At 34.0% G+C, this 17,303-nt stretch overlaps 2 protein-coding genes across 3 annotated transcripts; one reads left to right on the top strand and one right to left on the bottom strand.

The window, feature by feature from the left end:
- Positions 1 to 1,273: 1,273 nt before the first annotated feature.
- Positions 1,274 to 8,677, top strand: LOC100812218 (protein argonaute 4B). The gene is made up of 22 exons (XM_014776853.2): positions 1,274 to 1,414; positions 1,538 to 1,740; positions 1,851 to 2,075; positions 2,330 to 2,466; positions 2,549 to 2,646; positions 2,732 to 2,823; positions 2,938 to 3,100; positions 3,311 to 3,427; positions 3,510 to 3,617; positions 4,103 to 4,165; positions 4,359 to 4,472; positions 4,728 to 4,902; positions 4,994 to 5,106; positions 5,322 to 5,459; positions 5,540 to 5,673; positions 5,788 to 5,853; positions 5,987 to 6,050; positions 6,149 to 6,266; positions 6,346 to 6,419; positions 7,681 to 7,775; positions 7,881 to 7,912; positions 8,287 to 8,677. The coding sequence occupies exons 1-22, from the start codon at positions 1,274 to 1,276 to the stop codon at positions 8,460 to 8,462; spliced, it is 2,646 nt and encodes an 881-aa protein (XP_014632339.2). The 3' UTR covers positions 8,463 to 8,677.
- Positions 8,678 to 10,442: 1,765 nt separating this feature from the next.
- On the bottom strand, positions 10,443 to 16,527 carry AREB3-2 (ABA-RESPONSIVE ELEMENT BINDING PROTEIN3). Of its 2 annotated transcripts, XM_041016770.1 has the most exons (5): positions 16,298 to 16,527; positions 14,701 to 14,779; positions 13,241 to 14,164; positions 13,073 to 13,144; positions 10,443 to 10,897 (listed from the first exon to the last, which is right to left on the bottom strand). In XM_041016770.1, the coding sequence occupies exons 3-5, from the start codon at positions 14,036 to 14,038 to the stop codon at positions 10,817 to 10,819; spliced, it is 951 nt and encodes a 316-aa protein (XP_040872704.1). In that variant the 5' UTR covers positions 14,039 to 14,164; positions 14,701 to 14,779; positions 16,298 to 16,527; the 3' UTR covers positions 10,443 to 10,816. The 2 variants fall into 2 exon arrangements, with proteins under 2 accessions (XP_040872704.1, XP_003526362.1); XM_003526314.5 differs by lacking the exon at positions 14,701 to 14,779.
- Positions 16,528 to 17,303: the final 776 nt, after the last annotated feature.

Below are 17,303 nucleotides of genomic sequence, written 5' to 3'. Positions count from 1 at the left end.
GAGAATACGTAAAATAAAGCGTTATGGTCGAACACAGTTTGTTTAAGTGTGCATAAGTTGACAGAAACACTATATATCTGTCTCTCACACTCCAATCGCAGCAACGTTTCTTCGTGTATTCAATTCATCTCTTTGTTTTCTCTTCTCTCTGCTACAACGCTGAAGGTAACAATGTTCTTCTCGTTGTTTCTTTATTCTCTCTAAGTAGACATGCATACATACGTACATTTTCTTGTTTTGTAGAGTGAGTTCTTGTTTTTTTTTTATGTACCCTCTGTTTGGCTCTCTCTAAGTACGTTAAGGTAACAAACAATGCTGTTGTTCTCTTCTCTCAACTATGCTGAAGGTTACCACGTTATGTTGTTTGGTTTCTGTTTTTCTTTTTCTTTTCTTTTTTCGTTTATGCTGTTATTGTTGTCAAGGTGTGTGTTCTTGGTGTTTCTGGTTTTAAAATTCTTGTGTTGTGGATGTATGAATTTCCATTATTAACTTTTATGCGTGTGTTTAGCCAGTAGCTAATACTTTTTAGCTTGCATTTGGCCTCTTTTTATGACCAAAAGAGGGAAAAAAATTAATTATTTTGTGATTTGTCATTGGTCACTGCACGGAGAGCACCATGGCATGCTTGTTTTTGTTTTTTTTTCTGTGGCAGTTGATACTTTATTAGGACAATGCAACTTGTATTTTTTATATTTTATGCGTTCATATGTAAATTTATGATGTTACCTTACCCGATAGGAAGAAGGACTTAGAGGAGGAAAAAACAGGCCTGTTAAGGCCCTTATCACTACAATTCTGTTATTTGTTAGAATTTTGTTACAATTCTGTTGTTGCTAATAAATATATAGCTCAATCGTGCTTATATATGGCTACTCGAATGCTAGTGCCTGTTTCTTGTTATTGCTTCTAACATTACCTTAGTGAAATATACCTTCAAGAAAAAAATTAACAGCACTGTTGTGACTAACGTTCTTCTTTATGTCCAGTTTAAAATATTTTTGTCGAAGGTGCTTATACATATTTGTTAGGCATTCTTTTTGTCGAAGGTGCTTTAACAACTGAGTTTTATTGCTCCTAGCTGAATCAAAAGTGTAGTACTCTAGTGGTATTATTAGTATGCAGATAAAAAAAATTTCAAGTAGTTGTACTTATCTTTTATTATTACGAAACTGCACTCAACTAGAGCCTAAATTAATTTGCATTCCATCACGTATTTCTATTTTTTGTTTGAATAGCAAAAAAATTAGTCTTACTTTTTAGCAGGATTTGAGAAATGGAGGTCTCAAAACGTGTGCCTATGGCGAGGAAAGAGGTTGGGTCCAAGGGAGAGCCCAGACAACTATTAGCCAACCATTTTGGAGTTTGCCTAGTCAAGCCCAAGGATGATATTGATGGCTACTTCTACCATTATGATGTATGTTTTCTTATCTATTTTGTCACATCTCTTGTGTGCACGCACGCATGTGAAGTATATCCATATTAATGATTGTTGATTTAATATTATAAAAGTATAAATAATTACATATTGTTTGGTTAGGTTGCCATGAGTTATGAAGATGGGAACCCTGTTGAGGCCAAGGGTGTAGGGAGAAAGGTCTTAAATCAAGTTTGTGAAACATATGTTGAACTGAGAAACATGAGTTTTGCATATGATGGTGAAAAAAGTCTATTCACTCTTGGTCCTCTAGCAAGTCAGAGGCTTCAATATCCTGTTGTGTTGGAGGATGTTTCATCAAGGAGGTAAACAAACAAGCAATATGCTGTCATCACATTAGCACTGTGATTATGTGTATACTAGTTTTGTTGTGTTGTGTTGTATTTATCACAAGAGGGCATTAATTGTTTTTCAGGGTTGGAAAGAATGGAAACCCTGCTGAGAGTCCTAAGGGAGGATATACAAAAAGAATGAGAATTAGGCATCAGTTTCGGCCAAAAACTATCAACGTGGATATCAAATATGCAGCCAAAATTCCATTGCAAGCAATTGAAGATGCATTGCGTGGTCGGGATTCTGAGAAATCTCAGGAAGCAGTGAGGGTTCTAGACATCATACTGAGACAGCATTCTGCAAACCAGTATGTCAAAACATAAATTTAGTTAAGTTGTTTTCATTATTCGAAGAAAAATGTCAGTGACACACTCTAACATACTTATTGTTAGCTCAAATGAAATTCATTTGGATAACAAGAATGGGAGTCTCAACTCCTCGTATTAAACATGTGTCATTCATGGTTTTTAATAAATTTTAACCAATAGTAAATTATGTGTTGCTAGCACTCCTCTTGCTTGAAACTTGAAATCCTGTTTACCTTGGATGCTTTTTTTCCAGGGGATACCTCCTTGTTCGCCAATCCTTCTTTCATGACAATCGAAGAACCTGTACTGATATAGGAGGTGGTGTGCAAGGGTGCCGCGGTTTTCATTCAAGCTTTCGAGTCACACAAGGAGGTTTATCTCTCAACATGGGTAAGATTCTCAAGTGGAATGCTTGGAAATACATGTTACTTTTGTTATGGTTGATTGTTTAATTTGTTGTTCTTTTGTAAAGATGTGACAACCACAATGATTGTAAAGCCTGGCCCTGTGGTGGACTTCCTTCTCCAGAATCAGAGTGTTCAGAACCCAAACTACATTGATTGGACCAAGGTGATAGTTATTGCTATTCTATCTAGTAGGAGAGGTTTCATGTGCATGAACTGTGGTTGTTATATTTATGATTATTTTCATTTAGGCAAAGAGAATGCTGAAGAACCTAAGAATCAGGGCTAATGGTGTTGAGTTCAAAATCTCTGGATTGAGTGATAACACTTGCAGGAATCAGAAGTAAGTTTTTCTTGTGCTTACTCCATTTACAGTAAACGAATTTTATTTTGATACATTGTGAGATTAAAGTTTTTTACTCTATTTATACAAATCTGGCTTATTTGTTTCTTACAGATTTCTTTTAAGGCAAAAGGGTACGAATGGTGAAGTGCAGGAAAGGGAAATCACAGTTCATGACTACTTTACACGCCAAAAACTGATTGGCCTGAACTATTCTGCTGACATGCCATGCATCAATGTTGGCAAACCAAAACGCCCGTCTTATTTTCCAATAGAGGTGCTATTGAGTTTAATTACTGAAAAAATTTATATTGTCGACAAATAAGAAATCATCTTTGGTATGATTTTTAAAGTAGTTATTATAATGGCTAAGAATCGTATCATTCACAGTCAATTGTGATTAGATAACAGAATAATATATTATTTGTTCATACTCGTTTTACTATTTTGGAAGAGTTTACAATATGATTTTATTCTTGTTTTGCAGCTATGTGAAATGGTCTCGTTGCAGCGTTACACCAAGGCTCTAACAAATTTGCAAAGGGCTCAGCTAGTGGAGAAGACAAGGCAAAAGCCCCAAGTTAGGAGACAAGCTTTGGAAGATGTATGTGGAAAATTTTAAAACTGAAGGAACCTAGTAACACTTTTTTTTGTTGTATGAAATGGTTGTTTATATTTTTTTGCAGGCCTTAAGAAGCAGCAGATATGACGATGAACCTATGCTTCGCTCTTCTGGGATTACCATTGAACCTAACTTTGTTAGACTCGTTGGTCGTGTATTGGAACCCCCAAAGGTATGTGTCATTTGATCATGTTCTAATAAAAGATCGAATAAATTCATAAATTAAAATTACCATATAAACAAGTTAAAATCAGCTTTTTGAGAAGTTGAATAAGAGAACTTCTACTAGATTTGAAGTGAGTAAGTTGAGTTTAACTTATGAAAGAAGTTTATTTCAGTTTACTTTCTTATTTTTTTCTTTTCAGCGGGTTTATCAGATATGAGCCAACTTCTTATCCTTATTTTGAAAAATACTAGTAACACATTCTCTAACACATTCTTTTTAACACACACTAAACCATTAGTTGGACTTTATTAAAAACTGCAAAATCAGTTATTAAATGAGAAGATTGACTCAGTAATTAATTTCTAATAAATTTTAGTTAATAATAGTGTATTAAACAAAAATATGTGAAAAAGTGTGTTACTAATATTTCTGATTCTGTTTTTGCTATGCATATATGAATTGCTTTTTTATGTCAATATATACTATTGCAGCTTATAGTTGGAGGAGAGAAGAGCATCATTCCCCGGAATGGGCGCTGGAATTTCAACAATAAGGTTTATTTTTGCTATTGTTTTAATGATACGGCTGTGTTTGTATTAGCATTTAGCATGTTAAACGTCAAAGCTTCTTTTCAGTAAAAATTGCATTCAACATGTATTCAAACGCGAGAAATACTTAAACCAAACAAACACACTAAGTTGAACCAAGTTTAGAGTGGTTTCTCTAACAATGAGTATCATCTTTCAGAAACTATATGAACCTTTGATGATTGGTCGTTGGGCCATTGTAAACTTCTCAAGTCGGTGTGACACAAGACTCCTGATAGAACTCATTAGGAGGTGTGCTGCAGCTAAAGGGATGGTAAGATTTCCCAAGAATTGTATATGTCGATTTTATTAATCTTATTTACAACTGAACCAAAAAGTCAAATTTTACTACAAGGGTTTTTCTATCCCATGCAACTTTGCACAGATTAAGCCAATCTACCTAATATAAGAAGAATGATGGAATTGACTTGTTTATTCAAAATCAATTAACTCAATCTGCAAATGCAATCAAAAACTCAAAATGTCAAATTCAATTCATTGTTGTTCTAAATGTATTTTTCTTTTGTAGACCATGAGCAATAGTCTCTTTGATAAAGTAATTGAAGAGGATGGTTGCTTCATACGTGAACCACCAAATGTCAGGGTAGAGAGAATGTATGCAAAGCTGAGGACCACTCTGCCGCACGAGAAACCTCACTTTCTGTTGTGTATTCTTCCAGAGAAAAAGAATTCTGACATTTATGGTAGGATAAACAACTTCTATACATAGTTTAAGTTCTTCTAAACTCTTCAGTTAACACTTCTCTATTCTAAAATCCTAATATCAATATGTAGGTCCTTGGAAGAAGAAAAGTCTTGTTGAAGAAGGGATTGTAACACAATGTATTGCACCAACAAAGATTAATGATCAATACATTACTAATGTACTTTTGAAAATTAATGCAAAGGTATATATATGTCTTCAAATATTGAGTTTATTTTGAAATACTATAACTTTTGAAGAGAATATAGGTTGTTAACCGATATACTGATGGTATAAAATAATTTTATATTATTATCTAATCACAAATCACTATATAAATAAGTTCACCAACCATGCTACCTAGTTATAATAAAATCTTTTTATTTTTATAATAATGTATGCACAATTTCTTTGATGCAGTATGGTGGGATGAATTCGTATCTGTCAGTTGAGCTTTGTAATTCCATTCCATTTGTTTCAGCTGTACCAACCTTGATTCTTGGTATGGACGTTTCTCATGGATCTCCTGGTCGATCAGATGTGCCCTCTATTGCTGCGGTATGATCTTGATCATGTTTGCACCATCATGTTACTACAAGTTTGCATGTAGTGAGTGTTATTATATAATATATATTCAGGTTGTGAGCTCAAGATGTTGGCCTCAAATTTCACGTTATAGAGCTTCAGTTCGCACACAATCATCAAAAGTTGAGATGATTCAATCTCTATTCAAGCCTGTGGCTAATACTAATAAGGATGAAGGTATCATCAGGTGAGAGCAAGAGCATATTCTCTAATGATGTTATGTGGGTGTTTATTCATTGAATGTGTTTCCTTCTGTCTCTTTTGATCAAATACTAATCTATTTTGTTGTTTCAATTTGCAGGGAGGTGCTGTTGGACTTTGAAATTACTTCATTCAAAAGAAAGCCTCAACAAATTATAATTTTCAGGTATATTTAAATTGATTTTCAATAATTTGGATTTTAGTCAAGAAATATCTTTTGGTGGGTAGTACATTTCTTATATTACAATTATGGTGTAAACTTCTGGTCTCAATTATCAGCGCCACGTGTTTTATTTTAGGGATGGAGTGAGTGAATCACAGTTCAACCAGGTGCTCAATATTGAGTTAAGTCAAATCATTGAGGTACTCATACCCACTAATTAATTTATATTTCGCATCTGATAGCACTATTCCATGATTGAAATTGAAGTCACCTAGTTTAATCGAAATTGGATTTTCAGGCATGCAAACACCTTGATGAAAAATGGGATCCAAAGTTCACTTTGATTATTGCCCAGAAGAATCATCATACTAGGTTCTTTCAGGCCAATGCTAGAGATCAAACTAATGTTCCACCAGGTTTGTCACCTTAACAGCAAAAAAATAAATCAAATTTGTATTTGTCGATTTCTCTTAATCCTCTATTTGCTGTGTGCAGGAACCGTTATTGACAACACTGTCTGTCATCCCAAAAACAATGACTTCTACTTGTGTGCTCAAGCTGGGATGATTGTAAGTACCATTTTCAATGTTAAATTTGTGTCTTTTTTGGCTTAAATTTGTTTTTATTTCTGATATATATTTTTAATTTTTGTATCTGATAAATGATAAATTTTTCTTTCGAATTGGATCCCTAATATTTGAATCCCTAATTTTTCTTTCGGCATTGACTCTCTTCTCCCTTTCTAGCTGTGCCACTTTGGACAACCTCTTTCCCCCTTTGGCCATGGCGGAATCCACCGTCGTGACCCTCCCGGAACTCCTCTCCGTCACCGCCGTGGGCCTGGCCCCCTCCGGCGGCATCTTGGTGGGCGTGAACCTGGAGTTCCCTGGTTTCCCTTGTTGTCACCGCTGACGTCCAACATCGAGATGTGCATCTCGCACATTGGTTGGTGGTGGGTTTCAATATTTTTTGTGTTTTTTATTCTGATTTCAAGATTGATTTTTTTTTTTTTTGTTCTTGATTCTGTTGCCACTGTGGTGGGTTCGCGGTATTGGTTGCTGGTGAGTTTTTTGGTACTTTTTGGTTCACGGAAAGATGAAGAAGACAAAGTGACAAAGTGGGGTTTCACAGATGGGTGAAGAAAAGGGGGTGGTGGAAGAAAGGGGTTGCAGGAGGAGGAAGAAGACACGACGTCATTTTTACTTTTTTAACAGAGAACAAATCTTCGTGTAATCTCACTCACTCAACTTGTACACTTAATTGATATCACGCGTCACACCAACGTGTTTGGTTATAAACAGTTAAGGGATTTCAATTAATAACAGAGACCTCAAACAAAATATTTAAAATATTAGGACCCGATTCAAATAAAAAAAATTATCAGTAACCAAATGTAAAAGTCAAATATATATATAAAAAAGAAACATATTTAAGCTATCATTTTTTATGGCATGATATTGACCTAGCAATAACGTCAATCTTCAATCAAGATATATAGGCAATATAACTGTCAATCTTCAACCAAGATATATAGGCAATATAACTTTTAGGCTTAATTGTATTTTTTATTCTTTTATTATTGTCCACTATCAAGTTCAATTTAGTCATTCTACTATGTTAACTGTGCAGTTATAAGTTCATTCATTAACTTTTGAATGTCAAAATTTAAAGGGATCAAAATGCAATTAAACCTTACTTCTAATAAGCCATCATTAAGTTCTTTTATTTATCCTCGATTAAGTTAAATTAAATAATATTCCTAAGATGATACTGAACTCCTAATAATGCCTGCAATTTTCTACTGTGACAAACCTGATTTTGTTCCAACAGGGGACAACTCGACCTACTCACTACCATGTTTTACACGATGAAATCGGATTCTCAGCTGATGAAGTGCAAGAATTAGTGCATTCATTGTCTTATACGTAAGTACATGTAGTCACAAATCTCATACTTAAAAATTCAAAAATCTCTCCTACAGACGATTTTGCAACCTTTCTATACTTAAAAATTCTTCTAATCTTTTACAGGTATCAGAGGAGCACAACTGCTGTATCATTAGGTATAATTTCCATTTTCCCTGTATATCCAAGTTTTCTCTAAACTATGACTTGTACATACTATATTATATTATTTTAGGATCTCCCTCCTCTAAAGTGAATCACTCATCATTGTAAAGTAATAAATTTCAGTTATTGAAGAGAAAATCAATTATCAATATTATTGCCTCTAAATGCATAACAACTCATAGATGTTTGAGAATATCGATCAGTTGTTAAAATTTTCTCAAATCTCAACAACGATGACTGAGATTACTTGCTTATTTGCACCTTAAAGAAGTCAAATTGATTGTTAAAAGGTTGTAGTCAAATGATTTCTGTTTGCAAGCATATATATGATTCTGATGAAGGTGTACTCTCTTATGTATTATTGCAGTCGCTCCCATTTGCTATGCCCACTTGGCAGCAGCCCAGATGGCACAATTTATGAAGTTTGATGAACATTCTGAGACTTCTTCAACCCATGGTGGACTCACATCTGCTAGCGCACCTTTAGTACCTCAATTACCACGTCTTCACAAACAAGTCATCAACTCCATGTTCTTTTGTTAATATTTTACATCATCTTCCTTCCACAAAAATTTAATTATAAATTTGACTTTTCTGCTGTCCCTCCCTTTTGAAGCTGTTCTCGTACTACTCATTCAAAAAGATAGCATTTTAAGAGTTATGTTATATTTAATTGTAAAAATATTAACATAACTCTCAAAAACGTCATGTCGAAGGAACAGCTTGGACAGGGACCAGAGAGAAGCCAATTTTTCATATGAATGCCTGTCATTAGGAACTATCTAGGATTGTTTAAAATCGAATCAAATCGAGTGTAAAACTGAAAATTGATCCAAGAAATCAATGGTGATTGATTTGGTTTAATTCTCTAATTTTCCAAACCGCGGTTGGGTTCGGTTCTCTTAATTCACGTTCTCTTGCTCACATTGTGCACCAATAATACAGTGGCATTAATTTAGGTTCTATCACGTTCCCCTTGACTTCGAGTCTTCGCCAAATACTTTTGAAGCTCAAAAGCACGACCTTGGTTCTCTTCCTTCATCACACTAATTCAGGTTTCACTCAAAATCAATAACTAAGAAGAATTGGAAGTAAGCTGCAAGACACGTGTAAGGGGAAGAATTGCACCATCACGAGCATTAGAAATTGCTCCTCCAGCGAAATTGGCCTAAAAAGTTAGATGGAAAAAGCTGCAATAGAAGGAGGGAACCAGAATGCGATTGAGAGAGAGAGAAACAAAGTGCAATCTGATGAGAAAAACGGAATCTTTTTCGCGTGAGAAGGAAGCAAGGAGCGAACTGCGAACTTAAATCTAAGGGGGATTCGTTTGCTTTTTCCACGGAAGCCAAAGGGAAGAGCGTGGATTCAGAACGTAAATTACTTGTCACGTGCCTCTTTTTTTTTTTTTTAATTTCGATTATAATCTTAACCATTAAATATGATCACATGATTATCATTCTTTGTTCAAATATAAATAAGTGTTTTCATAAAGAAAACTCCCCTCTCTCTATGTATAGAGAATAAATATATCATATAAAAAAACTATTTAAATGAGAATGAGATGATTAAATTTAAATTATATAATTAAATATAAATGATACAGATTTAATGTTATGTGATTCTTTAAAAAATTATATAATTTTTTGACATTATATCTCAAGATTATACAATCAAAATCTAATCCTCTCACTCTCCTATAAAATATGTTTTCTCACTAGTTTAATCTTTTTAAAAGTTTGACTTGACTTGTTAGCCTACTTAAAAATATATTTTATGTTAAAAAAATTATATATGTATGTTGTGTATGTAATTGGCAAATATCCCAACACACAAAAAAAAACTATGTAAAACAAAATATAAATTATGAAAATTAAAATCACTACTATTCGAGTCATTGGATAAGAATGGAAATTGCTAGATTATACTTGACTAGTTCAATCTAAGTTGACATTTACGATAACTTATTTAGAAGTTTATTTTGCAATAAAGTCTCTAAATAAGACATACCTTTATCTTTTAATAAAGGTTATAGTCATAATTCTTTATATAAGTAAAATGTTTAATGTTTAAAAAGGATAAATAAACATAATTTAAATTTTAATAATAATAATAATAATGCCAATAAAAAAAAATTTATTTATATTTACTTAAATAAGATGGCTTGTTAGGCCTAAAACAAACTTTCTTAATGGCCTAAATCCTGACTTTTTAATAGGCTTTAAAAATAAATAAAAAACCTTAGCCTAGGTTATATGTAAAAAAGTCTAGCTTAGTAGTCTGGTCTCGTAGACATCAATGACATGTTGAGATTGAGATCGCCAACAAAAACCTTACTAAAAGATTGCAGAGGCTCAAACCACAAGTAGTTTCAACCATTTACAGCCACTCAACTAGTCCCTAAACATAAAAAATCTCCCCAGGATAAGGTTGTCTACCATGTGAAAACTGTGGCTTAAGAGGAATTTCAGCCCACACCCATGAAAGAATGTGAGAATTTGTACCGAACTCTAAAGCCACTGGTAATAATCTGCATTAATTTCTCATGAATAAATTATTTAAAACTCTACAACATATTTTTTTGTCACTAAATGGAAAAAGGACCTAGTAAAAGGCTTAAAATTTTATGATTTTCATAATAAACCCAACCTATGATTAGAAAGGCTATATAATGAATGGTAAAACTAGAATGTTCCCCAGGAAATTTTTACTACAAGGATTTCACTGAGGTGTTATAACTAGACAAGCCTAATAAGAAGAACAAATAAGCCGTTGGATGCAAATGCATCAAATAGCTACTATTCCTGAGAGACAAGAAGTCTGTTGTCAACTCACATTAAACTAAAGGAAGCATCCCTTGATGCCTCATATCTACAAACCTGTCCTTACAGGTACAGATGTCAGAATGAAGCCGATGATGTTCGGCGAATCTGGTATCTAGGTTCAGGAGGTGGATTGCTTGACAACATTTTCTCTAGCTCCTGCAAGTTGAGGAGAAAAATCAATGAACATGTCCAATAAAGAAGGAACAAGGAAGCAAGCATGCATTAAAGACCACTATACAAAAATTCATTTCCAAGATTTGAATAGGCAGAGATGATTATGGAAACCAACTACATAAATTCAACAAGGATCATGAACCTTTCATGATCTTACCAATAAATTCCATTGCAGGAGACTAAATGAGGAACGTGAAACCAACAAATAAAAGTAAGCAATCATACCAACCAATCCCAAAGAAACCAAAATACATGGATCAACAGAAAATAATAAGCATATAATTCAAGATACATAACACCAGTCATGAAAATGTAACCATGTAAGATAGCAATTAATGATGTTTTACAACTACAACACCAACAAAGTCTTGTTCCATTAGGCGAGGTCAGCTACATAGATTTCACAATAACAATTAATGACCTAGTGAGATTAATTGTCACAAGGTACGACTAGGCAAATTTTGAAACTTGTAAACCCCTAAGATTAATATTAGTATCTTTGTATAATTGCATCTGATAATCCAAACAGCCAAAGGCCAAATCTAACGCTCCTTGAGCAAGAGCCCATCAATCCTAGGTGTGTGCATGCAAAAATGCTCCTAGCTTGTGCTGAAATTCAATTGGCAGAAAGGATAAAATTCCTGACTAGTTACTCAAAAAGACTTCAATACTATATCAAGGACCAACTCTCTTAGAAGCTTAAGTTGTTAAGTATAGGCTCGAGAATGGTTATATATCTAGCACAAGAGTTGAGCCAGGTTTTAATTGATCATTTCTGTATATTACCACAACAATTGAACCTGCCTCAAATAATTTTTTAACAAATCTTCTTAATATATCTGTAGAAGTTACTAGGGCAGTGACAATAGGAGAGATGCATCAATACATGACATCAAGATAGATAGCAACGGTGATGTTGTTATAATTCTACAAAGTTCATTAATATGATAAGACTCACTTGTGATCCCTACTAAAAACCAAGCTTAATAAAAAGAAACTTTCTCAAACTTCTTTCTCCAGCTTTTGCTAATGGAAGCCAATTTTTACTTTTCCATGAATTAATGTAAATAGCCACTAAAGAAGAGGTGTCTAGCTAAAAAAACAAAAACTTCATTGGAGTAAAAAGAATTATCAAACTCACAATGATTCTAAAGTATCATAATTGTCATCAAGATACAAATACCCATTAGAACAGATCAGGTGAAGCAATATTCATAAAGTTACCCAAATAAAAAAAAGTAAAGGAAGAAACCAAAAATAACTTTAGAATCAACTTTCAAAAATGTATAAATAATTATTAAATGTATTGAGGATATCATATTGTTGATCAAATGCTCCCTCCTTAAATCATTTTAGTCTACCAAAATTAATCAAGAAAGGAATTCTAATTTAAACAATGCAAGTCACAAAACCCTCAATAAGTTAGCTCAATGATTTGTAATAACTTATGTTATGAACAGCAGAGGAGAAACTAAACAAAGCCTTAAGATCACTAAATAACTTCGTTCATAACCATTAGCAAGTCTAAAAATAACAAAAATTGAACAAATTTGTCAGAGTTTAATTATTTTGATTTACTAGTAGTTAGAATTTAAAACTCATCTAACTCAATCAAGCATATCATAATTACCATAGATTACTACAATAATGTTAGCAAGCTGAATGTCAACCCAAATTATATGGATAAATAATCACTATGGAAACACCGATCACCATGGCCCATTATCCTTAAAAACAAGATTCTCAAATCAAAAACTCCTTAAAAACAGAATACAATATAAAGCTGAGAAGGAAATAAGGGAGGCCTTATCTCCCTTGAATGAAAATGGGGGAGAAGTGGAGAAAACAAAACCCACCAATCATGTGATTGCATCCAGCCCATCAAAACATCAACAAGTATTAAGATAATAATCACATTCAGCTTCAGCTAAGAGTTTTATCCAATATTTAAGTTAAGACACTGATCACCGTAGTTTAATTTTTGAGGGGAGGCAAGTGTAAAAAATGTTAAAAAGATTCCATCGAAGATTGACCAAATTTATTTGGTTATTGTACTTAGTGAAAAGGGGATATTACTCAATAGTCAATGCACAGCAAGCTATATTAGGCACTTTGAATTAACAGAAAACATTTTGGAACTTCAAAGCAAAAACAAACCTGCTGTCTCCTCAGCTTTTCGTTTTCCTCTTCCAAACGAGAGACTTTGTGCTCCAATTCAGTTGTGTAAGCCTTATAGTTATCATTCAGGTTAAGGATATTTACTAAGGGGAAACACTTGAAACTAAAAAACCATAGCATGGCATTCAAAAGAAAGATAACGCTCACCTGTTTCCTTGCTCTAGAACGGGCAGCAGATTCCCGATTCTTGATCATCCTCTTCTGCCTCCTCTCAACGGTCTTCTCTACCATATCCTCTGACGTGCCCCGTTTTCTGCCAGGTCTCCTAGTATCTGACAAGGTTCCCATAACAGGTGAAGACAATGCCACCTGACCATCTGCATACAGAACATCTGTTGCCACACCAGCTCCCATGTGTAATGGCTGTGCTTTATTCTGTCCAGGTATATAAATCCCCATTAAACCTTGTTGTGGATGCTGATATTGTGGTTGTGCATACTGTATCCAAGGACCATGTTGAGGAAACTGTGGCGCCACTACATTTGAATCAACGCCGACTGTAGCACCAGTATTCTTCCTATTAGATGCTTCAGCTACAATCCCTGCTTTTACCAAGAAATCCTCCAAAGTCATCTCTCCCAATGTAGACTGTCTTTCCTGAGACTTCTTATCCTTGTTATCTTTGCTTTGTTGTATATCCCTCCAAACCTCATCAACAGTCTTCCCGCTTAGAGCACTAGTTAACGACAGACTAGCCTGACGCTGCAGCGCAGCTTGACTAGTTAGAGCTGTACCCTCAATGTCCACACCAGTGGACTGGTTTGCCTCGACGGTCCACACATTTTTTAGAAGCTCGTCAAGGTTCATGCTACTTAGAGGTTTCCCTAAGTCACCTAAATGATTCTGAACTTCATCAAGTGTGAGGCTGTACATTGAATTTTGCGGCACCAGAGGCTGGAGTTGTGAATGTTTTCCACTATTATCACCACCACATTGAGACCCCATAGTTCGGATCCCCAGTAACCAATTACCAGAGTTAAGAATTCAATCCGTATTTCATAAGTTTTACCACTGAAAGGGTAAAAGAAACAGATCAAAATCTTCAATCATATCCCCCTGTATAATGAGACCCTGATGAATACAAAATTTGAAATTAGCATCTCTATAGTGATCAACTTAAAAGTTCATATGATCTGCAGTAAACTACAGGCCTTGCATACTTTCTAATAAAAATGAAAAGGAATGAGCCAACATGGAAGAGCAAAGAAAACACTAAAAAGAACTTGATCTATGAGCCCTTTATTTCTTCTGAAAATTTAGTTTTTGACATAGCACAATGGCATCAAACTCCATCTAATGATAAAAGAATTTTACTGTTATTGTTGTAGTTGTTCATTTTCAATTGGGGGACAGAAAAATTGAATCCATAGGCTTGCAGAGATAGAGCAGTAGTGTCTTTTGATCACAATAATTTGAAACAAAGGATTCAAACCAGTACAAGAAGAACGAACCTGAGAGAACCCATAATTTAATAGCACTTTCAATTATTTTATTTTAAGAAAACGGAAACACTAATACAACAACAACAAAGCCTTATTTTAAGAAAACAGAAACACTAACATAATATTAAAATGACAAAACTGAGAGGGTGTTTGGAACTGCATTACATCAACATGAAACGTGTCACATCAACATGAAAAACCCATAAATCGCAATGCCAGCACTTGTTGCTTCCACGTCATGCTTCTTCAATGTAGGCCATGGACATAGTTCCAAACACATTATGAATTAAATTGTGTCCCTTTTATAAAATGAATTATAAAATGACAACCATAGACAGTAAGAATCAACTTCAAAAATTGAATCTTCAAGGGCAAAAAAGAGGACAGGCAAACTAAAAAGAAAAATGAATCCCAACAAACATGTCAGACCAAGGTTTTAAAAAACCGTCTGCCACCGTAATTGTAACGGCAAGAAGTCACTGCCAACCGCATCATGACCAAAATTGCTGCCGGATTGGCTGCATTTGTCGGCAGTTCCCCTTAACATAAAAAATCTATACACTAAACGACAACCAACCTCCCGTAATTGTAACGGCAAGAAGTCACTGCCAACCGCATCATGACCAAAATTGCTGCCGGATTGGCTGCATTTGTCGGCAGTTCCCCTTAACATCAAAGATCTATACACTAAACGACAACCAACCTCAACCGCCAACCAGGACCACAATTTGAAAATGGACCTAGACTCTCTATCTCTAAAGAAAAAATAATCCCGGCAAACATGCCACACCAAGGTTTCAAAAAACCAAAAACAGTCTACAACCGCACTTTCAGCAACAAGAAATCACCACCACCCGCGTCATCACCGCAATAGCTGCCGCATCAACTGCATTTGTCGGGAATCACGACAAAACCACCACAACTGCCAACCGGGACCACAATTAAAACCTTGGAACCTGATCCTCTCCAGCCCCTCTATCTCTCTTTACCTTCTCTTCATTTTTCCATCATTTATTTTTTTCCCTCTATTTTTGTGTGCCTCTAATTTTATTTTCTGTACTGGAGAGGCAGGAGGGGGTCCAATTTCAAAACCTTATGTCTGACTAACATTTCACAGAATCGCTCAGAAATTTAATTAAGCAAATGAAATTCACTCTCATTCTCAGAGAAAAAGTAAAGATTCTTCCATTTATCTCCATATAAACATCAAAAAGGGCATTAAGAACATTGATCCCTTGCATGCAGGCTCAAACACACATCTACCTCAACTAAATTCCAATTGAAACCCTAAACCCCACATTCAAAACGACAAATGTCCTTTGGAAACTCCATTCCAAAACCCTCTGGTTAAAATATCAGCACACATTTCCCCTTTAATGTCAAAAATGGAAATAAATAAAAACACAGACCCAGAAAGATCAATTAAGAGACAAATGACAAGAAGAGCAAAATATATATTTTTCTTTATAAAGTATACCCAGAATTCAAGACATAATTTTTCAATAAACAAATTGAAGAACACATGATGGGTTAAAAATAAAAAACACAAAGAAAAACCTTTTGCATGCAACCAATTCAGTGGCAGAATGAGATCAAACCCAACACAACACAACAAAACAGAACCCGTTATTTGTTAGTGGCAAAGTCCAGTTTTTTAACATCAGAAAATGAATGATAATCAAGGGTGTGTAAGAATCAAGAGTATGGTCTAAGAAATAATTCTGTATTTGACAAAAAGAAAGAAAAAGAGAAGGAAACGTACCTTGTGTGTGTAAGAGAGAGCGATCTGATGAGTGAAGGGGAAAATGAGATTGAGAGTGTCTAAAAAACAAAAGAAAAACCTCAGTAATATGTATGAATGTGTGTGTGTTGTGAGTGCATGTATTGTTGTATGATGTAATGTGGTCGGAGAAAGACAATGACAATAGCCAGTTAGGCCTGAGTGAAGAGAGAGAATGACAAAACCAAATCACAAATGCATATTTTTCTCTTTCTTTTTTTCTTAACTTAAAATAATGTTCAGTTTCATTCATTACTACTTCTTTTTTATTTTATTTTTCTCTATGGGACAAAAATAGCATGCGGGCACCCTCATCCACTAAACCATAAGCTCTACTTCACAGTCACACTAAATTGAATTGTATGTTTTAATTTTTACTTATTTAATATATATACTCGCATAATTAAGACTCCAACTCAAAATTTCTGATTAAATTAAAATAATATGCACCAATGATTCACACATTTGATAGTTCTATGTATGTATTATGTTTGTATTACTAATTACTAATGTGTTGTTTGAAAAATGCCAATAAATATGCATAGATCATAAAATAATAATAAAGAAAATAAGACTTAAGGATATTTAATAAAATAATATATTTCTTATGTTAAAAATTGTTTAATATTTAATAAAATATATAAATACCCTTTAACTTTTTTATATTTTATATTGATATTAAAACACAATTAAATTATTGAGTACTATCTTTTTTGATAATTTTATTGAATATAGTAATGTTCACATAACTTTGTATAATTTAAATCTATGTTTTGAACATAATTCTTATTTTTTCTTAAACACTCTAGAAGTAAGCCAACATACGATTTATTGTATTTTGTTTGTTTATAGACGTCATTCCCAAGTAGTTTTATGGGATCAAGTTCTCTATCATCAAATTTGCATCCGAATAAAATCCAACTATTAAAATTAAATGCTATATATTAAATATATTAAATGAAATGAAGGCAAAATAATTTTAGACCAT

This window comes from Glycine max, chromosome 6 (genome assembly GCF_000004515.6).
Source record: "Glycine max cultivar Williams 82 chromosome 6, Glycine_max_v4.0, whole genome shotgun sequence".
In the NCBI taxonomy this organism is placed as follows: Eukaryota; Viridiplantae; Streptophyta; class Magnoliopsida; order Fabales; family Fabaceae; genus Glycine; species Glycine max.
The sequence above is the reverse complement of the archived record's forward strand: the minus strand, read 5'-3'. Positions and strand labels throughout refer to the sequence as shown.